We start from the raw sequence: 23,559 nt of genomic DNA, 5'->3' as shown, positions 1-23,559 counted from the left end.
AGAGCACGTCCCTGTGACTCAGGGAGCAGTTCCTGCTCCCTTGGCTGGCAAACCTCAGAGCAGACAGCTCAGGATGCGTGTCCCTGTGCTCACAAAGCCTTTGACACTTCTGGGTTCTCTACATATCTCCATTCATCCCAGAGACGTGCCTGCAGATGACTAAGAGCTGTGAGCCATGACAGCCAGCCCTGCTGACCCAACTCGCTCCCAGCCTATGTGCTGAGCTGGGTCTCAATGTCAGCATGCACCCGCATGCGGGAGGCACATGATGGACATGATGCAACAAGGCTGCAAATGGGCACCAGGGCTCTCCTTGCGGCCCTGCAGAGATCTCAGCCCTGGGTGATTGGGGAAGCTTTGTCTGCTGCCCTGGCACATGCAGGGCTCCAGAGGCACAGCTGTGCTTTCCCTCCTCTGATGCCCATCGTGTAGGCATGGCAGTGAGCTCTGTCCCCTTCTCCTGCCTCCATCCCTGGAGGAGAAGAGCAGGAGATCTCCTGGCCCTGCTGCTCCCTCACTTGTGTGTCCTCTGCTTTGGGTTCCTTAGACCAAAAACTGCTTCTCAAGAGGTATTTGCTCAGCAATGGGCACAAATCCTCTGCGCTTCACATTGCTCTCGGTGGGATAAAATATTCTGTGCCCGTCTATTTAACCATCTTATGTTAATACCTTGAAATGTTTGTTCATCTTCTATTATTCTTTTAGCTCTGAAGTAGTAAATGCTCCCAGGCACGTCAGAGCACAGCAAATCTATGGCTACAGATGCTGCATCTGAACAAACCCCGGGCTGAGCAGAAAAGGATGCTTCTGGACAAAGCGAGAGCTGACATTTTCCGGCAGAGGGGCTGTGACTGGGAAGGGCTTAGCGAAACGGTAAATAGCTGCTGTCACAGGCACTTGCGTAACTGCTTGGGTTTCCCCATCATTATTTGTTAGTCTGTAGCTTCTCTCTGCTTTGGCTCTGCTGTGGTAAACCTGAGGTTACCCAGTAAGCCGGGAGCGCTGCTTCGGGAAGGAGAGGGTGCTACTTGAGTGCAAATGCTCTGGGTACTTCTCCTAAACACATCTGCTGGGCTGAAGTGATCACAGCAGGGAGGAATCATGCAGATACTGAGTCACTGGGGCATCGTGGGCAGGGGGAGCGGGACCAATCCTCCCTGGCTCTGGCGCAAGGATGGAGGAAACCACATTCCCAGGCCCAGCCAAGCCCTTGCCTTGCTGTTTAGTCACAGGGTTTCTTGGGAGCTGCGCTGTGGTTTGTCTGTGCCTCGCTGCTCTGCAGCTTTACCATTCACAGATGACCTTGGGAGATGCAGACTGAGCTGCACAGTGGGACAGATGGAGAGGCTGAGGATTCATTCACAGCTCCTTGCAGGATCACACACACTCGCACAGCACCAGAGGCTGCCCCTGGGACAGGCTGGGCAGGGGTAAGTACGCTGCTGTCCCTGTCACTTCAAACCTCAGCAGCAATTTCGAGTCAAAACAGACACCGAAAGGATCACTCTTTTCCTTGACGGAAGCACAAGAGGAAAAATAATAGTCAGGGTGTGCCCGATCCATCTGTCACTGAGGAAATAAAGCTGTCCTCCTAAAACTTAATGCCTTCATTCACTCAGACCAAAGGTAGAGATCAAGGCTGCTTAGTTGGAGTAGTACCTAAGGCCGTGTCTACTCAGGCAGACAGGCAGGCACAGTGACAAGCACATAAATTACTCTGGCATGGTCCCTCGGGAGCGTGCGCTCTCCTCCAGAGCGATTGCCTCAGAAACACGTCTACTCTTCAAGGAGCCCTTGGGCTACGCAGGGAGTAAGTTACTCCACAGAGTGCTTATGAGGATCTTCTTAAAAGCCAAGGAATAAGTTCAAGAGAGAACACTTCAGCGAAAAGTCAGTGCATTTGTCTGCAGCTGCAAAGGAATCTCATACCCGCGGATGAAGCTCGCAATGGGACGAGTACTGCGGGCACACAGGCTCAAAACATGAGTCAGTCACTTCTGCAAATCCTTGGTTTGCTTCTCCTCTAGTTCTCCCTTGATAACTTCCCTTTTCCTCTGAGAGGACTTGAGCTCCCTCCTCCCCTCTCTCATCACCATGGCACATTGCGCCACCGGGGACCAGGCAACGTGCGCACCGGAGCGGAGCTCCCACGAGAGGGGAGTGACTTTCCCACTGGTGCCTCCGCCGGGCATGCTTCCAAACTGGAGCGTGTGCCAGCTGATGGGTTCTCACTCTGGCAACCAGCTATGATGCCGCCATCAGAGACGTCTTTATTGAGGCCAGCGAGAGAAGCAGATGGTCTCTCAGTCAGCATCTCCATAAATGTGAGTGGTTGTGGCTATAAAAGCAAACGGCCATAAAGGGATGTTGCTAAGCTTTCCTTCCAGCGTTATTGCTTGGCTTTCCTCGTGAGGCACGGTGACCCTCTTCCAAAGAAAGGGCATAAATCATCACTTGGTTTTTTTTGCCTTTAATTCCTAGATGTGCTGAGTACTGTGTAATAAATCCTACTGCTCACTGTAAAAGTAAATCCAGGCACAGCCCTGCCAGCCTCTTGACTCCCTGCATCGCAGGTGATGGGAGGATTTAGTCAGTCTAGCTGGTGTTGTTCACATCACCCCGGAGCACATGTTGATGAGTGCAGTGAGCTGAGCCATTAGGTCACCCCAGAGATGAGCAGGGATTTAGGATGCCAAAGCCATCAGGAACACAAGGCAGCCCCATCCCCTCCCAGAGAGCTCAGGGACCTGCCCCTCATTGCTCAGGGCTTGTCTACACAGGACTCTTATGAAAATTAAATTGAAGTAACTAAATCTAAAGTGGATTAAAGAGCATTAAAATTCTGCGTAGAACTCTCGTTCGAAATTAAAGTGGGCTTAATTCAGTTTAAGTTACTCCCAAATGCTCCTGGATAAGGCCATTTAAATTGTCCTTCATTAACTGAAGTGGTCCCATATAGGCATTTATAAATGAGGCTTAATTAGCCCATTTTGAAGCACAAGTTAGCTGCCTTGTGCTCCCATAGGTAGGCAGCCAGGTCCACGGCTCCTCTTTGACAGGGCTCCTGGTCGGGGTGGGTTAGCATTTGGCATCTCTTCCCAAAGGAGTGGCTCGTGTCCAGCTTCTTCCCCACCAGCAGATAACACAATCCTTGAATACCGCCTATTTTGACCGCGTTAAATGTACTAATGGGAGATGAAAGGCTGCTTTGCCAGAGGATGAGCTCTTCCTTTACAATCTGGGACATGGGAGTGGTAATACCTAGAAAAATCCCTAGAAAAAGATGGGATGTCGGGCTTTAATGAGACTTGCTCATGACCAATGAAGCAGACTGAAGGAGAGCTTATGCTGAGTCAGCAAAGAAGTGGAAGGAGACGGAGGGTTGGGAGGGACTGAGCCCATCCCTGGGACAGGGCTCCTGCTGTCACAGGCTACCTCACTGTCACTGCTGCTTATTAGAAGCCCTGATTCAGAAGGATAACCCTCCAGCGGCATGAGACACTGCTGGCTGCCCTTAATGCCCAGCCTGGGTCTACCGTCTGACCGCACCTTCCCCATCCCATCGCCCTCAGTCTCACAAGTTCCTCCTCAGAAAAGGCCCCGGGCATGCGTGCTCCGCAGAGGGGATTTCCACCTCTTTCCTGTGGGTGCAGATATCTCACAGCAGGACGGAGCCACGACAGCGCTCCACAGCCCAGCAGTGCCAGCAGGCAGCCTGTCTTGCAGCAGAAGGGGGATGATGCAGCTGCCCAAAGCCATGCTCAGCGCCCCGCTTCCCATCCCAACCTCTCCACCGAGCCCCTCAGCCCAGGGACCAGGACTATGCCCATCCCCATCATCCAACCCCAGCAGAATGACAGTCAGATGTGGTGGTATGAGGGCCTGAGCCCAAACCATCATCTGTGCAGGGTACCTCTCGAAACAAAGGGGTGTTTGATGGGGGTCTGGATGCGGAAGCAGAGCGTGCAAGTTAGAAAGCATTGCTGCAAAGCACCATGAAGGTGCTCAGCACCCCTTGTGAAATCCATGGTAAGGTTCTTGGCGTGTCTCTGGCAGACTTGGTGCTGTTTAGGCTCTCTGAATACAGCTCCTTTCCTCCCCTCAGCCTTGTTCTCTGTTCTGCAGCTCCCCCGGCATTCCCCAGGCTGGGACAACTCAACCTGCAGCAGTGCTGGGTTTCCATGGGGTACTGCTCCCGGGGCAGCGCTTGCACTGAAGTCCTGCTGGCTCTGACCCCAGGGGGAGCAGAGCAGGGCACAGACCTGGAGGAAGCAGGGGTTGGAAAGCACCGTGATAGCGATGGCAGCAGCAGCCCCATGGCACGAGGTCCAGAGGAGAGCGGAGCAGAGGCGGGACTGTCCCTGAAGATGCTCCAGGCATGTTTGCACAAGGAATTAGACTGCAACACCTCCTCCGCAGGGCTGCGCACTGGAACAGGTCAATACGCTTTCAAATCACAATTGAGAGCCAGTTTCTTGCTTTGCAATGAGATGCTGTAGGAGCTTTACCCAGTAGCAGGAAGAGGAGGTGGCTCTGCAGGACCTCTCCCTCCACAGGGCACCCTTGCCCAGGGAAGAAGCAAAACCCCCTGCCTTGTAGGTGGTTGTGAGGGGTGCATCAGTGATCCTAGCAGAGCCTTTGTTCTGGAAGCCTTCATGCCCTCAGAAGCTGCAGGCTCCGCAGCAGCCCTTGCAGTGCCAAGCAGCCAAAGCGCCTTCCCTTCAAAGCAATTTGCAAATGTGAAAAGGAAAGAGAATGAAAATCAAAAGTAAGCACCGGGAGCCTTGGGGTGCAGCCAGCGCATGACCCCTTTTGACTTCTAGGGTGGAGAAGCCAAGACCCTCTACCTTGGCTTCTTTTCTTACCAAATCAAACCAGGCAGCGTGCAGTTGCTGTCACTGCTTTGCATAAATGAGGAGATCCGGCTTTGTGGCTCTTACTTTGGGATATTTCCTATAAAAAGCACATCTGTGGCCATACTTTTTGGTGCCATAGACTTTAGCCTGGAAGCAAAAGCACATAAACAATGCTAAATTCATGCTGACTGGAGTAGATTCCAAAGGAAAGAAGGGTTGGGAAAGCACCTACTTAAGTACTGACTAAGGATATTATCTGTGATCTGAATCTAGCCTCTGTGTGTGTGTTACTGTTGAGTACACAGTGCGGTTTCAGACATGGCCAGAGACAAGAAAAAATGATTGTTCAGGGTAACCACAAGGAAGATGAATGCAAATGTATTCCTGTAACTGGGAGAGTTCCCTTGCTCTTAAGCCGGGCCCCGGTACATGGCCTCAGGGAAGCAAATTTGCAACTGCCTTCATTAAATTGTTTAGGAATGATTAATCAGAAGTCAGAGATGCAAAAATCTTGCACATTGTGAAATGTTGGTTCCATTCCTGCCCTTACACACAGGCTGCAAGGGTGACTTCACACAACACTCAGGGGACAGGTACTGGCGGTTGACAGATGCTTCCTGCTGGTTCTTATCTGCTTTAAAAGCCCAGGTTGATGCACTTCCACCGGCTGAATCACAGCCACAGGCATTGCATGGGGATCAGAGAGGTGCAAGAGCCATGTGTCACCTCCTGCGTGTTGGACACGGGGCACGCAGCCTGCATGGGCATCCCCCGGGCAGGTCACCACAGTGGGAGATGCTGTTATCACCCGGCCGTGCTGTGCTGCGTGCATCCATGGGGTGACTCCAGTGTCACCGTGTGCTGTGTCCAAGAGCAGCGCATACAGAACGCAAACACAGTGAGCACCATTGCTGGTGGGCCCAAAGCTGGTGTCTGTGCATTCACACGTTCCTCCTGCCTAAAGCTGCCTACAGCTTAGGCTCAGCTTAAACCGCAGCATCCTCAGCAACCCCTTGGTGACTGCAGGGTCTGACTGTCCCCTGCCCTCCATCCCATTTCCCTTCCTTTCCAGCTTCAGCTCCTGGGTGTCCTCTGCTTTCCATGGGCATTGAGTGATGTTTTCCCGACAGCTCTAAGGCCAGGGCCTGCTCTTTAACATGGTGAGAGGCAACAGGTTGGTACCACCTTACACTCCATGTGGGTCAGGGGACGCCCTGTCTCTCTTGGGATGCACTGAGCAGGCGTTTTGGAGCTCAGGGACCCAATTGCCATTTGACATCCACCTCTGATGGGGAAGGGAAGAGTAAAACAGAGCCAGGACTGGGTTTTAATGTGTGTAACCTCGGAGTAACAGCAGCCAAGGACAAGCTGGAAAACCGTCTGAGGAACCAGCTTCTCCACCGCATGGACCACCTTGATCCATGATGAAGATGACCACCAGCGGTTCTGCGGCTCGAAGCGGGGCTGAGGGCAACCCGCACCTCTCAGCAAGGAGGAGGAGGAGGTCCCAGGAGGACACCGGGAAGCAGGAGGGCGCATTTACCTAACGAGCGCGCTTGTCGGGGCAAATCTGCCCGCGTTGCAACACGATTTGCATAGGAGCCAGGTGTTTGCAGCGGGACCGGCATCGACATCTGCGGGGCTGCTCCGCAGCGAGGGCCCCGAGGAACCGGGGACGCCGAGCCGGGTGGTGGTGGGGGAGAGCCGAGCTCCGGCCCCTCTCCGCTCGTCCGGCGGGGAGACCCGGCCCGGCCCGGCCCGGAGCAGCGGTCCCACAGGCACGGCCGCGGCCGGGCGGGGCACGGGGCGGACCGGGAAGCGGCCGCTGCTCCGCCCCCGCCCGCTCTGCCCTTCCGCGTTGGCGCGGCGCGGCCCGGGCCCCGGTATAAAGCGGCAGCCGCCGCCCGGTGCGCTCTGGCCCCATGGAGACGCAGCGGCGGCCCGTCGGGGGCAGGCCGGTAAGGGACGGAGGCGGGAGGGAGGGCGGCTCCGGGGCGGGGGGGCCCGGCCAGGCCTTACACGCCGCGGCCTGGCCAGGCCCCCGCTGCTAACGCCCGCCTTGGCCCGCAGGTCCTGAGCGTGAGCCGAGGCCGGGAGTACCCCGCGGGGAGCCATGAGCGCGGGCAGCGTCTCCTCCGTCCCGGGCTGGCCTGAGGCGCTCCCGGCAGCCAGGCCGCCGGTGTCCCTGCTTGGAGAGAGGATGAGCGGCAGAGAGCCGAGCGAGGGCCGCTGCCTCGGCCCGGGCGGCCTGCCCGGCGCGGAGCCGCCGGAGGAGACGGGGAGCCCCGGGCGGGAGCCCTGCGACAGCGCCGAGATGCAGCTGAAGGTGGATTTCTTCCGCAAGCTGGGCTACTCCTCGGAGGAGATCCACGTCGTGCTGCAGAAGCTGGGGCTGAACGCCGACACCAACACGGTGCTGGGGGAGCTGGTGAAGCACGGCCCGGCCGAGCGGGACAACACCGAGACCCCGGCGGAGGCCAAGGAGGCCCCGCTGGTCCCGCGGGGGGGAGCCGGGAACAAGAGCCCGGCGCCGGGCCCGGAGGAGATGGAGAGCGACAACCTGAAGCCCATCGTTATTGATGGCAGCAACGTGGCCATGAGGTGCGTTTGAGGGTTTGGGTGGGCATGGTGGTCCCTGCGGGGCTGTTGGTGCTCAGTGGGGTGCTGGTTTTACGCGTTCTGAGGTGTGCCAAGAGCTTGGAGTCTGAAAACAGCTGCAGCTGGGTGCTCTGGTAACGTTTCCCAAGGCACCTCACTGGTGCGCACTTGAGCATCACATCTGCCTTGGTGCCTCTCCTGCCCGTGGTCTCTGCCAGCCCCTGAGCAGTGCTCACAGGGTTCTGACAGAAGCAGGCACGCTTTCTGGGAAGTAAAGACATTTCCTTGTGTGTTGCAGCTTAGGAGGAGGATAACTGAAGATACATTGTCCTCTTACCTAATGGCTTTATGTAAGTTTCAGTAGCAGGAAGTTGCTCAATAAATAATTACAGGGTTAATTAGAGGAGGCTCTGTAATACAGAGCTGTCTCCTGCAGTGGAGACCAGTCTCCGAATTGGGGCTTTTCTATTTTGGCTGAATTTGTGTATGGTATAGAGAACAGATAAGATGTTAAAGGGGCTCTCCAGCCTGTCCAGGGCTGCAAGTCATCCTCAGCATCATAGGTGCTGATGGCACAGGTCCTGTTGGGCACTGTGACCAGAGGCAGCCTGCGGAGCTGCTTTGGTTGGAGTGCAGGAGCCTTAATATCCATGGAGCACCCATGAGCTGAATACTTACTGGCTTGATGTCCCTGCTGTTACCTTGGCTGTGGTGCTTGGCATTGCCTGCCCTCACCCCAACCCTTGATGCTGTGCTCCGCACCTCTACACAAGGAGTCTGGGCTGGGTTAATGTAATACACCAAGTTTCTGAATTGGGCTCTGCAGTTGCAGTTCAAAAGCAAGCCTCCTTCACTGCGTTTTAGTGTAATAGGTCTTGTAGTGTCTGTTTGTGTACAAAGACTTCTTAATTAAAGTGTAAGTCTGTTTGCACACAGCTGCTCTGGATTCCTGTAGCTTTTGTCTAAGGTGAAAGTGCTGAGTGGTGCTTTGCTTGCAGGTGTGGTTTTCTCTAAGCTGTGGCTGGCAGTTCTGAGAATGGGACTGGGAAAAGATGGGTTCAGTCTGCTGTGCACGCAGCAAATGGCCTGCGACTCCCAGGGGAAATAAGGAATTCTGGTGGCAATGGAGTGAGGTTGGAGAAGAAAAGGTGGGACCTGGGTGCACACGGGAGAGCTCAGCCCTTTTCCTATGGCTCTCCAGCAGCTCTGCAGTCACTTGAGGAAAATGGCCCATTGTGAGACCTGGGCTAAGAGAGTGACTCCTGCAGGGAAGTTTACCTTGGAGAAGTGCTTGAACAACAGAACTGGTTGTGGGGTTTGAATGCAGAGCCCCTTCCCTGTGGAAGTTATCCCAAAAAGCCCAGCAGATGTGACTGAGGGCAGGCCAGGCAGCAGTAATGCTGCTGATGGGACAGAGCCCGACTGGAGAGAAGCACTCTGGCTTTTTTAAGCAATTTGCTAGAAGGGGAATTCCATTCTGAAACTTCCTGTATTGATGGTGTGATGTTCCCTGCTGATTCATTTGCAGTGTGTACAGCGGCCTCGATGAACAGCTCTTGACAAACATATGCAAATCAGAGTGGAAATTAGCTTTTACTTCCTTCTAAGGGAATTTTTTCTTGGCTGCTGCCAAATCAGATCAGCCCAATTAGCTGCCTTCTGTGGATGTGAGATTGGTGGCAGGGACTCAGAAAGAAAAACATCTGCTTTTTGTATTTATCTCTAAAAAATCACAGTAACCTGCGTCTGGGTAACTGCAGCAAAACCGGTCTGACACTTTAGAGCATCTTTGTTCCGATTGTTAATGTCAGCCTTTCTGTAACTTGAATGTACATCGGGGGGTCTCTGTAGGTGTTAGTTTTCATGCTGAAAGTACCAAAATGCTTACTCTAAAAACTCTATAACTCTGATTTTCCTAACAGCTTCAGAGGAGGGTGAGGGCAGGAGGAGAAGTCGAGTTTCTTTCTGGTGCTACTATGGAATAGATTTCAGCAATGCCTCTGCTGGGATGTAGGTTCTTTGGTAATCACTTAATGGAGGCGTTCGCTGGTGTGCTACATGGAATTGAAATGTTATGGGAGTGTAGATGGGAAGCGTAAACCTCAGGGTAGGAGTAGTGCCCGGGTGAGGAAGTCTGACTGAATTATGAGACCAGTTATCTTCAGTATAGTACATCTTACCAGGGTGTTATCATGAAACACAGGCTGTTAGGTCCCCAGAATGCAATATAGGGCTGTAATAAAGAAATGTTGAACGTTTGCCACAACCATTATCAGCAAATTGCTGATTATGCTGTAACTACTGGCACTTGTAAAACAGAAGCTGTAGTTTCCTCTTAGAACTTCTGGAAACTATTGATAGGACCTAATAAATAATTAAGCAGCAGCTTTTCGCATTGGTACGTGGCTTCTGATACTGTTGTCAAACTTTGTTCTCAAACTGACAAGTGCTGTTAGGGCATTCCGTGCTGATCCTGTTAACAGGAGGTGTTAGTTTGGTGCAAATGCTGCATTTGTAGCTGATTTGGGGCCATAAAATAATAAAGAAGCATCTTTAAGTGCTGGTTGTCTTGTTGTAAGTATATAAAATGTCTTTTTTTCCTTAAGTTATCAGAATAACTTTACAAGCAGAACCCCTGGTGAGGGTACAGTTTACGCTGGCAGGAATTAGCTGCTGGCAGACTAGGACAAAGGGTGTTGAAGATCACATTGTACTCAGGGCTAAAAATAAAGACCTAGAGTCCAGAGTTAAAGCAGAGGTTCTGTTTCAGCAGCTGCAACAATTACAGCTGCTCTCTCCCTCCCAGTGAGGATTTGGGTATTTCTTGGTCCTCAGGTGCTAAAAGGAACAGTAATTCTGAGTTGCTGATGCTGTTTACACAAGATGAGTAATAAATACTGATTGTACTGCTCTTAATGCTTCTTCACCAGAGGTTTTCCGAGTTGCTGGATCTGTTTGCTTACTGTATTGCCTGGCTGGTCTGTCCGTATCCTGAATATTGAGAGTCTTCCTTTTCTTCTTTGCAGCCATGGAAATAAAGAGGTGTTCTCCTGCCGAGGGATCCTTCTGGCTGTCCAGTGGTTTTGGGACAGGGGACACAAGGATATTACAGTCTTTGTGCCATCTTGGAGGAAAGAGCAGCCACGACCAGATGTGCTTATAACAGGTGTGGAAATATGAAAACCAAAAGTGGCTTTTCAGGCTTACTGCTGTGTCACTTAATGAGCTGTAGTTAGTAATTAACTTATGAATGGAAGATCTGAGTAGTAAGAGATCCAGTAAGCTGCTGACCCAGTGAGAATTAGTCATTAACTTCTCCCCAGAGTGAGTGTTTGACTGTAACATACTTGACACCGTAGCCTGGACAGAATTTCTTCATGCTAAAAGTTAAAGCTTGATGGGAATTACTCACATTGAGAGGAGTTTGCTCTGAACTTGCAAAGAGCTGAGATTTCCAAGTAACTTTACCCAGAAACCTATGCCTGTAATAAGGCATGATAAAAGATAGGAGCCTGCCAGTCTTAGATGCATATTGCACCTTGCGTGCCAAGGATTGTGTGGATGGGACTGACTATATTACAGCAGCCTCTGTGGTGTGCTCTGAGTGTTTGTGAGTGCCATGCAGGCACTGGATGTGAGAGTCCCCCTCTGACAGCCTGATGGGTGGTATAAGCAAAGAGATGAGTGTAAAGGCTAGCTTGTGGAGAGGTGGAGTGACTTTACGTGAGTTCTGTCATTTATTGATGATGTTCCTTGATGTGTGCAAAGGCCTTTGGGCTGTGTACCTGTGTTCACAGTTGTGTTTGTTCTAGACCAGTACATTCTCCGTGACCTTGAAAAGAAGAAAATTCTGGTCTTCACTCCTTCCAGGAGGGTTGGAGGCAAACGCGTTGTCTGTTACGATGATCGATTCATTGTGAAACTGGCACATGAGTCTGATGGCATTGTGGTTTCCAATGATACTTATCGGGACCTGCAGAACGAGCGTCCTGAGTGGAAGAAATTCATTGAGGAGCGCCTGCTGATGTATTCCTTTGTTAATGACAAGTACGTTCCCATTCTTCCTGTGCTTTTCAGTCAGATCTGCGTGAGCTGTCGGGTTTTAATGAAGCAATAGCAAGTGATGTATGAAAAGAACAAAGTGCTGGTACAGAATTGTAGAAGGAAGTGTGATGGGAAGAGTTGCCCAACTGTGACGAGGTACAAAGGCCTAAGAAATTGGAGTCATCTCAATAGCTGTTCATAGCTTGGAGATAGGAGCTCTGCTGTACTGGAGCTCCTAGGAGAGCTTTGAGGCTCGATTTCCTCACAGGACAATCATTAGCAGGCCCAGCAGTAAGTACTAATTCTGATCAGCAACAGAGCACAGAACCTTTCCTGTGCCTGCGGTGAAGCATTTCATGTTGGTCTTTACCTGATGACAGGAGGGTTCTGTCTGCGGTGAATTGGGAAAGCTTCTTGGGGCTCAGATAGGAGTTTTTATTCTTAATCTTTAATGAAATGGGAGACTTGAAGACAAAATGACACCCTGACCCAAGAAAGTGAACTGCTCCTGATTGAGGTTTATTTTCCTTTAGGTTTATGCCTCCAGATGATCCCTTAGGGCGCCATGGCCCCAGCCTGGATAACTTCCTCAGAAAGAAACCTGTGGTGCCAGAAAACAAGAAACAGCAGTGCCCTTATGGTAAGAGCTGCCTTCTAAATGTGAAGACTGAGGTGTCTGTGCAAGTGTAATTCCTACATCTGTTAGCAAAGTTCAGTTCAGCTGGTCATGCCATGCTCATTCTCTGCTCTGCCTTTCCTTGCAGGGAAGAAATGCACTTATGGAATTAAGTGTAAATTCTACCACCCTGAAAGGATCAATCAGCCCCAGCGCTCATTAGCTGATGAACTCCGAGCCAATGCAAGGTTGTCTCCTACCAGAAGTACCAGTGCCAAGGAGGAGAAAAAGGGCAAAAGAGGTTCCCAGGCAGAGCTCTTGTGCTCTGTGCCCTCAGAGAGTGATAAAAGCTCTTTGCAGAAGGTCTCTGCAGAGAGGAAAACCTTGACCCACAAAGCAAAGGCCAGCGATGCTGCACTTCAGGCCAAAGGCTGTGTGTCTGGCAGTGTCCCCCCTAACAGTGGGAGCCACAGGTCCTCTGACAGGTACCAGCAGCCTCATATGGACTCTCTGTCTTACATCTCTCAGGATCATCTTGACTCAGGCATTGGGTCTCTGGAGAACCAACTGTCTGATATGTGGCCTTACAGATCTACCAGTCACTGTGATCATTCTCATGCTGATCAGGTGGCAGTCTGCACCTGCGGTAGGCAGAGACCCATCTACCCACATTCTCCCAGCTTAGAGCAAAATGGTCTGGTCTCTTACAAGCATGGTTCCCACAAATCTTCTTCCTCTGGTGCTAGCTTCTTGCAGTATAGCCCTGAGATATCTCACTCAGGACCGCCTCACTCTTTCTCAGGCTATGGAGTACCTGTACACCCAGCTAATGCTGGGCAATACAGTCTGCCCAGTGAGTATAACACCCCTCCACCCCATTCTCGTGAGTACTGGTCTGAACCATACCAGATGCCTCCTCCCCAAGTGAGATCTTCCAGTGTGCGAGATCCTCGCTCAGTGCAGAGAGCCCCAGGGCCAGCGTATGGGGACTCCTGCCAGTGGGCTGTGTCTGACCAGTTTGCAGAGGAACGGGCCAACGTGCACGTCAAGCTGTGTGGCATATTCCATCCCCATTTAGTTGATGCTGTGATGAGCCGTTTCCCTCGGCTTCTGGATCCCCAAAGGCTCGCTGCAGAGATACTCACATACAAGTCTCAGAATCCAGGTATATGAGGTGATGCTGAGGGCAGCCAGGCATGGGAAAAGCTTAAAGGGCGGTGTCTGCACTCTGTCGCTGCCATAGCTGCCTTCTGAGGGCTCCTTCTTACTCCTTGGAAGTACCAAGCTCTAGTTGGAGGCTGGATACCAGATGTGGTATGCTCACAGCAAATTCTGGTCTAGATATGACAGTGTGCCCCTCTTAGGTAAGAGCACCTTAGGGTCCCATCTTGCCCAGGGGCTGTTGAAGAGGCTCTGGGTGCTGAACAGAAGAGGTAGCAGCTTCAGAGCAGGATTTTTCCTTTGGGGGTTGCATGGTGAGTGAGGCCCACCCGAAATTCCTGCAGTTGTTCAGGAACTGCATGTGACCCTACTCCTCCCATTAGCTTCAGCTTTGAGATGGTTTAGTGTATGTCAGGCATGCAGAAGGGGGGGCTTGTGAAAGATCTGGGCTAGTACCTTTGCGGTGGCGTGGGGCTTATCTGTGAAGATTGGAATGCATTGTCAAGGCTGTTCTTAGCTCTTAACTAAGCCTCTTTACTATATCCTGCCATGCAGATCTGTGGGAAATGGTGGATTCTATCTAGTACGAAGCTAGGTTTAGCTGGCTCTAATTTGGGTTTATTGGTTCACTTCTTTGGGGATGCTTTCCATACCTCTCCCACTGAAGGTGACCTTCCTGAGATGAGGCAGTTCTCCAATGTGTACCACAAGTGCTTAGCAAGCTGCTCGGCTCCCAGAAAACTGGAGCTGGGCGTGCAGCCCTTCCTCAGGATGAGGCCTGACACTGCTCCAAAGCTGGGACGTGCAGTTGTCAGAACACGAGGGTGACCATGGTGTTGATGCTGCTCTGAAACATTGACCTTGCCTGGTACCTCTCTTAGGCTGTCTCTGTTCACCACTGACAGGGAGGATTTACGATGTCGTGCCTTGTGTCTTCAGACAGCAATAGCTTTGAGCACCCACTCAACCAGCTGCAGTCATGTCTGGGCTGCTGCCAGTCCTACTCTGGAGGATTCCTTAATAGTTTTTCCTCTGTAAAGCTGTTGCTTCGTCTTCCTACCAATGTTCTCCTGTCCCCTTCAGCTTTGTCAAACTATAGCAGCATCCAAAAATGTAGAATGAGGCTTACTTGGTAAGACTGTTCCCCTCGCATTCCTTTTTACTCTGAAAGATGTTTTTTTACTGTTGATACTGTTAACAGATTTTAAAGATGCAAAACCAATTGCTGTAGTAATTGGTTCTGGTCCTGGCATTTCACTGTGCTTAGAATGCGAAGGTGTTTCTTGCACTTACAGGCCAGAAGCAGTTGATTTGTTGATACACATTGTATCTGTGTGGTTTTTGTTATGTTTTTAAATACGTCCAGCTTGTGGTTAAACCCAGGTCGTTGAGTGGCAAGTCAGGATGGGGAGAGCAGGATACAGCTGTTGGAGAACCCTCTTCCCTCTGACTGTCCAAGGAGTGACCTACCCACACTGGCACCATGTGCCATAGAAACCACAGGGACACAGAAACCTGTATACCTGGTGAATACATTACTGACAAGTAGTGTTTCATGTTAGTAAGCAAAATGCTTCTTAATTTTAAGTAACCTGAGACTTTGCATATTTGTAAATTACAGGAAAAATGGTTTTTAACGTTATTGTTCAGCAACTCTGCTGCTTGAGGCTGGTTTTAATCAGTATAGTCTCGACTCGGCCATTGTGTTACTTGGCGTGGTGGGGTTTGGTGTTCTGATGGAATGCTGATATGTGCTGCTTCTCTTGCAATCGGAAGATTAACACTTTATGCTCACAAGCTGACGTTTTCCTGACCTCTCTGTAGCATTATGCAGTGTATAGCTCATGTACTGGATGGAGGCAGCCGGGTGAAAGCCATGGCAAAGCAAGACCCTGTGGTATATAAATAAAACCTGCTGAGTTGAATTATTTGGGCTCCGGTGGCTTTTTGAAGGCCCAGTCACGGTTTTGGCTGGCTTGCCAGGGAAGTCAGGGAATCATCTTCCTCCCTGGGCTTCCTCTGGCAGTCTTGGGTCTCCATATGCGCACTCTGATGGCTGGATGTGTTGATGGGCTTGGTAACTGATGCAGTGTCACAGGGCCAAAAATCAAGGCTCCAAACTGCTGTAGCAAATCACTGCGTGTTCAGTGTTCACGGGGCATTGCTGAAGTTGGCTCCCTGCACAGGGGAGGTGGAGGGAGGCAGCAGTGTGCTGGTGTGTTCCACTGTGAGAACCACAGTGGTGCTGGATGTCTCAGGAATAACACATTCCTCATTACTCTGGAATAAATAGCATGGGCTGTGCTTGAGTTCCAAAGGGCAGTTCCACGGCGCAGCCTGGGAAGAAGACATATTTCATTGGGTTATGGCACATCTGTGTCAGATGTTGAGCATGATAACACACTAACATGTCAAGACTTTGCTCTAAAGCTTCGTTATGAGCTGGGGAGGTAAGGCAATAGGAATAGCAATGCTCACATTCCTGTATAAGAATCTTCCCCTCCCACCTGCTATCTCACAGGACAGTGTGTTCTTCCCTGAGCTGCTAAATAACTTTATGGTCTTCATTCAAATGTGTGCTTTTATTTAATACAGGGCAATGACCTTTTCTAGCTGAACACAAGCAAGGAAGGCTCCTGGAGATAGGGCTTTGCTTCAAAACCCAAACCTGGAACCTCACAGTCTTGAAAGGTCATTTACTGGCCGTGGGGGGAATGTTTGCTTCCATCAAAACTGGACCAACACCACTAAGGGAATCGGGGCAGGACAGAGGTTTGTTACCGTAACCAGGAGAGGAAGAGGTGGTGGTGATTCACCTGGTCATGATGTTAACAGCCCTTTTCTATTGCAGTGACAGTCTTGGTGGCACATGGAGCAATTTGGGAGGGTTGGTCCCTAACACAAACCAAAGCTATCCGCACAAACTGCTGTTGGTTGTGCTGCCACCCACCCAGAAACCCCAACGGAGATCCAGTTCTGAGCTCTCATTCTCCCATCCAAGGCTTCTGCGTGAGGGAACTGGAGCATCCTCTGTGTTTGAGTGTAAGTACCACTTTCCCGTGTGCCAGGCATCCTGCTGGACCTCTTGGCTGTGGTGCCCAGGGGAACGCTGCTCAGAACCAGCACTGATGGGGGTTTTTTCCCCCCTGCACTGACTCAGAGGAGCTGCCACCCTGCCCACTGTTACTGTGAGGCTATCACGACGCAGCCTGTGGCTTACCGCTTCCTCGGGGCGCATCGGTGGGGAGGACCTGTCATAGCTGCTGTGCGCTTGCATTGTGTTTCTTATCCATCTCAAATAGGTTAGATCTTCCTCCCGCTTCGCTGATCTCTTCAAGTTAAGGAGGTCACACACAGGCACCCTGCTGAAAGCTTCCTGTGCCTCAGGCTTGCCCTGTCTCCATCCTGTCAGCCTTGGGCTGAGCCCCGAGGCTGCCTCCTCGGAGCAGCTTTTCCTACCCCAGCAGGGTGGGGGATTGCTGCTGTTCTCTTTGAAGGGAGGAGCGGGGGGGCAGAAGGCTCCTGGGAAATGTTAGGGCACGGCTCTGGGCAAGAGGAGGTGATCCAAGGCTGTTCCTGTTGGGCAGCGGGGCTAACAGGGAGCTGCCTGGGTGGCTGTGAGCTCTCTGAGTGTGGTGAGCCCATCCCTCCCAAGCCAAGTTGCTGGAGTGGTCAAATCACTTAGGTGTGTGTTGCTTCCTGCTCTCAGCAGGAGGAGACTGCTGTGGCTGCATCCCCCCAAAAGCATGAGACAGTGCAAAGGGAACCAAGGAGGGAGGGTTTGAATAGGAAAAACTTGGGTGTGAAAGTGAGGAGGCTGAGTGAGGGTGTTTGTAAAGAGGAATGAGGGCTCCACCTGTGTGTTTTGGGGCTCGAGAAGAGGAAGCTCCTCTTTACCTTCCCAGTTGTGCCAGAAATAGATGGAAAATGGGATCAGATACGGTCCAAGGAAAGGCTTTGCTCCCACTGCACACAGAAGGGACGAAGAGGCAGGGGAAGAGCCCCGCTGCAGAGCAGCTGGGATGTTCTGTAAAGCAACCCTCCAGAAAAGGAAGGAGGAAACGGGAAGCTGTGCTGGGGCAGAGGTCAGAGCCTGCTGGGTTCCCCTCGTGCCTTCCCCTGGGTCAGGCAGTGACCCAGGAAGGGCCTGGGCAGCGGATGCAGCCTCCAGCTGAGAGGGAATCGGGTACCCAGTGTCCATGGGGCCCCATCCGGCTCCCAGGCTCTGCTTGTGCACTTCTTGCTCCTCCAACTCCCATTTGAACCCATCTGGTTCCCCCCATGGGGGATTTGCAGGATGTGGCCAGCTTGATTCTAATGTTTCAAGGCGCTTCCAGAGGCAGGGATCTGATCCGAAGCTCCTGCACAGGCCATGGGAAAGGGGATGCTGTGTGATGGAGGCACACTGTGTGTGTGGTGATGCCACCTCACAGGGCAGCAGGTTCAGCACCGAACCCAGCTCAGGCTGCGGGGCTGGTTCTCTCTCTGCAGAGAGGAAGGGGTGTCCCGAGCCCAGCAGCAGCTCAGCTCTGGGTGGCTGAGAGGCGCAGCCATTGCTGTGAGACAAATGGAGGAAGTGAGTAATGCACAGAGGAAACTGCACCAAAGTGAACAGAAAGGTAATGGCTGGAGAGGGTCCTGGAGGGACAGGCCAAGGGGCATGGCTTTAACCTGCCCGAGGGGGGACTGAGATGAGCTCTTAGGCAGAAGCTCTTCCCTGTGAGGGTGCTGAGGCGCTGGCCCAGGGTGCCCAGAGAAGCTGTGGCTGCCCCATCCCTGGCAGTGTTCAAGGCCAGGTTGGACACAGGGGCTTGGAGCAAGCTGCTCCAGTGGAAGGGGCCTGGAGCTGGAGGAGCTTTGAGGTCCCTTCAACCCAAACCAGGCTGGGATGCTCTGACAGCAGGCAGAGGCAGGGGGCTGGGATGCAGAGTGCAGCGGGGCTCACCCTCCAGCCATGTATTTTTCAGTTCACCTCTCACCAGCTTCCTCAGTGCCTGCGGGTTTAGCCCTGAACACCCCTGTGCTCCTTCAGGCCGGGGTTTGCCCGTGGAAAGCTTCTCCTGAAGGAGCTGCTCCAGGGCAGCTTCCTCTGTCTCTGCTTCTCCTGGAGCAGGATAAACCCCTTGGTGCAGTGGCTTGGGGAGCTCAGCCCTCCTGGCAGAGCCAGCCCTGAGAAGCAGCTTCCCCATGGCCCCGCACTGCACAGAGGTGCTGGGGTAGGCACAGCACCAGGCTGAGCCATAGGGCAGGAGCATTTGCATGGTGTTGGCCTGGGGGAAAGGTTTCCACAGGCGGGGAGGCAGCGGTGAGGATGCTGCAGCAGGGGCTGCTCGCTGGGGAGGAAGGGGTCAATGCAGGTAACGCTGCTGCAGCTCCTCTGCATACTCTGCTCCCTGCAGCCCATCTGGGGCTGGGGTTTTGGTGCTGCAGGGCCCCACCGGTGTCTCGGTTGCAGCACCCGGTTTGTTTTGGTGTTTCAAAGCACGGGGCTGTCCCACCTCCAGCAGCGGGCAGGAGCCAGGTCGGTGCAGGATGAGTCAGGCCGCTGCTATTTGCATTGCATCAGCTCCCTGATGGTGCTGGGCGCTGCACGGGCACGTTGGGAGGAACCATCCCCGCTTGCTGGGGAGCCTGTCCCCGGTCCCTGCACGCAGCCAGCGCCCTGGGGTGGGCACAGAGGCTGCCCTCAGGGCTGCGGGGATGGTTCCCATGTGCTCTGCAGGGCATCAGCTCCACAGCATCGGAGTCTGCCTGGTGCTGGCAAGGAAACCGAAGTGGCTGCTGCCTCTTTGGGGCAGCCTCCGCAATGGGCTTTGTTCCCCCTTTACCTGCCACTGTTGGGGGGTCCCTCAGCGCCAGGCACTTGTGGGGTCACTGCTGCTGAAGGTGGAGGTGGCTGAGGGCAGCTCAGCACCACGCGGGGCTGGTGAGGCCCATCCTGAGCAGTGCTCGCCCAGCTCCGAGCAAGGGGGGGGGGGGGTTTGCAGAGCCTGGCACGGCCGGGTCAGCTCCGGGGGCGGTGCTGCTGCCCCACGCTCCCCCCGCAGCACCGCTGCCGTGCGCAGGGAGCGCTTCCCTGAGTGAATCAGGGCTGGGGCCTCATCCCCTCCCGGACCACCCAGAGCTCACCGGGGCACCCCTGCCCCTGGGAGCAGCAGCACCTGGCTCTGTGCCCGGCCAGGCAAGGAGCACCAAACACACCCCAGCGGGAAGCGGGCGCCTCGATTTCACAGCAGGGGGGACCAGGGCTTGGGCACAGGGTGGCCCCATTGCTCCCGCACCTTGCATGGGAGCCCAAGGCCTATCCTGGCACATATGGAGGGCTCAGCACCCTCCTCCAACCCCTGCTCCATCCTGGTCCTCCCTTGGCGCAGCATCCATGGCTGAGCCCTTCTCCAGGGATGAGGGTCCCTCGGCTGCCCCAGCAGAGCTGGTTCCCACCATGGGCTATTGCAAGGAGCCAGCTGAGAGTTACAACACGTGCATGGAGCTGCTGACGGAGGGGCCTGATCCGGCCAACGAGGAAGTAAACGGGGCAGTGCCTGTATTTTGCAATCCTTGTGTGGCCCCAGCACCGCCAGCTTGTGCACGGTGATGGGGAGCTGGCTGTGCCCTCACCCCTTGCTTGTGGAGGCTCCCAGCAAGTTGCAGCGGATCAGGATGATGCTCGCTGTTGGGTTCCACCACAGCCACCACCGGGGTAGCCCCATGGGAGCAGCTCGCCCTCCCCTGCCTCCAGGCTGGCTCCTGCTGCAGTTCTGAACGGGCAGGAGCAGGCAGGGCCTGGCTGGCACTGAGGGATGGAGGCACGTACGGGGACACGAATGGGAACAGAAGCTGGACCGCGCCGTCCTGCCCGGGCAGGGAGGGATGTGCGGCTCCTTCCCCTCTCCTGCCCCCCTGCTCACACCTTCATGGCCCATCACGGAGCCGCTGGCCCCAGCAGCCTGGCTGGGGCTGGTCCTGGCTGCCAGGGCGGCTCCAGCCATCGGCCTCCTTTAACAGAGCAAAAGGGTGAGAAAGGGAAGCGCTGGCCGGAGCTGTGTGAGTGCGGGAGCACGGCCCCATCCCCTCCTGGTACCTCCCAGTGCCCACATGGAGCTGGAGGGTTCCCAGTGCTGCCCATGGCAGAGCTGAGAGCCCCGTTCCCAGCTCTGGTGCTGGTGGCAGGACCCCCTCTCCCACCACGGGCTCCCCTTTCCCCTGCTCTACCTGGGGGCTCTCTGCCTCGCTCCCACTGGCGTTGGGCTCCTCCGCGTCCCCCAGCAGCTCGGGGCCGCCACCGCTGTCCCACCGCAGCGCCCGCTCCTGCAGCTGGGACAGGGAATAGGGTCCGGGGTGCTGGAGGGGCCGTGGGGGGAGCCGGGGGTCCCGCAGGCACTCACCCGCTGGCGCAGGCTCTGCTGCTCCCGCAGCAGCTCCAGGAACCGGCTGCTCCACAGCAGCTTCTCAGCGCCCAGCTCAGTGCAGAGGAAGCGGACGTCGGCCTCCAGCGCCTCCAGCCTCTCCAGCAAGGCCTCGCCGGCATCACCGCGCCCTGGGACCACGGCTCAGCACCCGCCAGCACCCCAATGGCCCCCGCGCCGCACCAGGGACCCACCTGCCTGCCCCGGCTCCAGCGCAGCGGTGGGGTCCCCATCCTCCTCCTCAGTCCCCTCGCTGCCACTTTCCAGCCTGAACCACAGCGCTGCGCCGAGCTGGAAGCCACCATGGACAGCAGGGACTGATGTGCATGGGCAGCTGAACCCATGGCCCTGGCACTGACCGTGACTGGGAACGCTGCTGTGCCGCGCCTTGGGGACCTGCAGCCCTGCTGGGGCCACCCAACAGAGCACGGCACCGGGCTCAGGTGTGGCCCAGGGAGCAGAGATCTCTGCATCCCCCATGGCGTTACCTCCTCGGTGACCTGGAAGGCGATGTCCCAGCAGCTCTTGTAGAAGATCAGCAGGTACTGGGGGAGTGGATGGTGGGTCCATGGTGAGCAAACCTGCCTTGTGCAGTGTGCCCAGGGCTCTTGGTGGGCAGAGCCGTGCAGTGCCAAGAGCCAAGCCCCAAGGATGAGGGTCCTGATACCCCAACTGGCCACAACCCCCAGCACCCCATGTGATGCGCCCCATGCTCACAGCACGCTTGGAGCCAACACAAATGAGTGCTGGCCCTTGGGGAAGGGGCCCCATGGTACTGACCCACGCCAGCCTCCAGAGCCACTGCAGCCCCTGGAGCACTGTCCCGGAGAGCAACAGGAGCCACCGGCACCCGGCACGAAGGAGCTGCCTCCACCTCGGTGCTGCTGCACCGCGCTGCCTGCCCATGGGGGCCCTGCAGAGCAGGAGATGGAGAGGGGATGGCCCGAAGCCCCAGGATGCTCCCCCACCGTGCAGGGATGAATGGAGGGCTCCAGGGCGCAGCACCGTGCGTTGGCGTCCAGCAAGGCTCCTGAAAGGGAGGGCAAGAGCTTCCAGGACCAGATTCCAGCAGCTGGGATGTGGGACTTGTGCTCAGGAGGAAACCTGCACCCCCTGCCCAGCTCTGCCCCCTTACCTGCGCTGCACCATGCATGGACCCCTCCTGGACACGGCTCCTGCTGCCTCGTGGCTGCTCTCTGCCGCTTGCCTGGGCTTGATAAACTGCGTAATCCTCTCGGTGACGAGACTGGGCAGGGGATTAGCGCTGCTCCTGCTCTACCTTTGGTGGCCATAAGGACAGACGCTGCTTGGCCACTCCTCATTTGCTCTCTGCAAGCAAAGGACTTGTGATTTAAACTGCTTTTAGCTTTCATTGAGAGCTCACCCTCGCTCCTGTGTCCAAAGCCAGGCACTGCCTATGCTGGGGAGCCGTAGTTTTGCTGTTTAGGAGGAAAAAGAGAGCTCTTGAGACATAAAATAGACGCTTTAGGCAATGCTGCCAGAGTCAGGCTCCAGCACCCACCTCAGAGCACTCGCGTAGGTGATGGTGCTTGTTCCCAAGGTGCTCAGAGAACCTCTCCCTGCCTTACCATGATACCAGTACTGCAGAGCTGGGGCTGTGCTGGGACGGAGGCTGTTCCCTCTGCTGGGACAGACCTCATGGGCCCTGTGGCCTCTTAATCTCACCCATCTCACAACAGCCAAAGGGCCTGGGTGGGGGGGAATAGCTGCAGTGAAGCACAAGTTTGCCATTGCTGCCCTCAATGCGCTGGCTCCCCATGCTGCTGCCACCAGCCACGGTCCTCATCGAACAGGCTGTCCCAGTCCTTCAGTGACAAACCCTGCTTCAACCCCTGGTCCCCGCAGCAGCCCTGGTGTGTGTCACAGGGAAGGCAGAGCTGATTGGCACCAGCACCACCATGCCCTGCACACGCAGGGCTCACTCACGCCAAGCTGTGCGAGCCCTTTGCTGTTCCTCTGCAGGGCAATGCTCTGGCCTAAAAGGCAGAGCAGCTTTCCTTGAGCTCAGAGGTGCTTTGGCCCCTCTGAAGTTCCAGCGTTCTTGTGATCCTTGCTTTGGAGCAGCAGCAGTAAAGGGATTAAAACTGCTTTTGTACTAAAGCCAAGCTATGAAAACCCATCACCTGTGACGCCTTCATCTCAGAACTAGGGAAAAACGAGGCCTTGCAGGGGTTTGTGCTGTTTCTTGGCTCTTCCACCCCCCTGTATTTAACCTCTGTTGCTTCAAACACAAGAAAGTAGGCCAGCTTTGCAGCTTGCCTGTTAAGCTGTTACATCCCCACAGATAAGCAGCTGCCAGCCCCTGACAGCAGAGCACCAGCCCCAGGATAAACCAGCTCCCACCGCGAACAAATACAGAGCTGCCTTGATCCTGGAGCCAGACAACAGGAGAACGTTGCTCCTGTCCATTCACCTTCACTCTTAGGTACTGCTCTGACTGACTGGGATGTCCACAGGAACCCACCAAAGACCCAAGACACCAGGAAAGTGATAACTGCTTCCATGGCACCCCCTCCATCAGCAGAGTTTAAGTAGACACAGCTGCATTACAGCACCTTAACCACCTTGAGGAAAGCAAAGCCTATTTCAGCATCATCACCTGGCTATTGTGATAAGCACCCAGCCCTCATCCCTCTGTGTGCTCTTCCAGTGGCAACCCAGACTTCTCAGCCCTTATCTGCAGGCATTGTGCCAGTATCAGCAAGAACTGACTTAGAACCCAGCCCTACCTTGCAGCAGGCTTAGTTGAACGCAGCTGGAGATTAGTGCCTGGCAATCCTTGCAAGTACTCCCTGTTACGTCTACCAGAGGAAAGAAAGCACAAAGGAAACCTCCTCATGGTCACAACACACGAGCA

The 23,559-nt window shown here is 54.4% G+C and overlaps 1 protein-coding gene across 3 annotated transcripts; it reads left to right on the top strand.

Annotated features, from left to right (window-relative positions):
* Positions 1 to 6,706: 6,706 nt before the first annotated feature.
* Positions 6,707 to 23,521, top strand: ZC3H12A (zinc finger CCCH-type containing 12A). 3 transcript variants are annotated; one of them, XM_080632266.1, is made up of 8 exons: positions 6,707 to 6,814; positions 6,927 to 7,457; positions 10,481 to 10,620; positions 11,267 to 11,501; positions 12,032 to 12,138; positions 12,263 to 12,599; positions 16,127 to 16,317; positions 20,718 to 23,521. In XM_080632266.1, the coding sequence occupies exons 2-8, from the start codon at positions 6,970 to 6,972 to the stop codon at positions 20,951 to 20,953; spliced, it is 1,734 nt and encodes a 577-aa protein (XP_080488392.1). In that variant the 5' UTR covers positions 6,707 to 6,814; positions 6,927 to 6,969; the 3' UTR covers positions 20,954 to 23,521. The 3 variants fall into 3 exon arrangements, with proteins under 3 accessions (XP_080488392.1, XP_080488391.1, XP_080488390.1); XM_080632265.1 differs by having other exon boundaries at positions 20,673 to 23,521; XM_080632264.1 differs by lacking the exons at positions 16,127 to 16,317; positions 20,718 to 23,521 and adding an exon at positions 15,871 to 15,949 and having other exon boundaries at positions 12,263 to 13,279.
* Positions 23,522 to 23,559: the final 38 nt, after the last annotated feature.

Source organism: Psittacula echo, assembly GCF_963264785.1.
Source record: "Psittacula echo genome assembly, chromosome: 21".
In the NCBI taxonomy this organism is placed as follows: domain Eukaryota; kingdom Metazoa; phylum Chordata; class Aves; order Psittaciformes; family Psittacidae; genus Psittacula; species Psittacula echo.
This window is presented reverse-complemented; position numbering and strand designations above follow the sequence as displayed.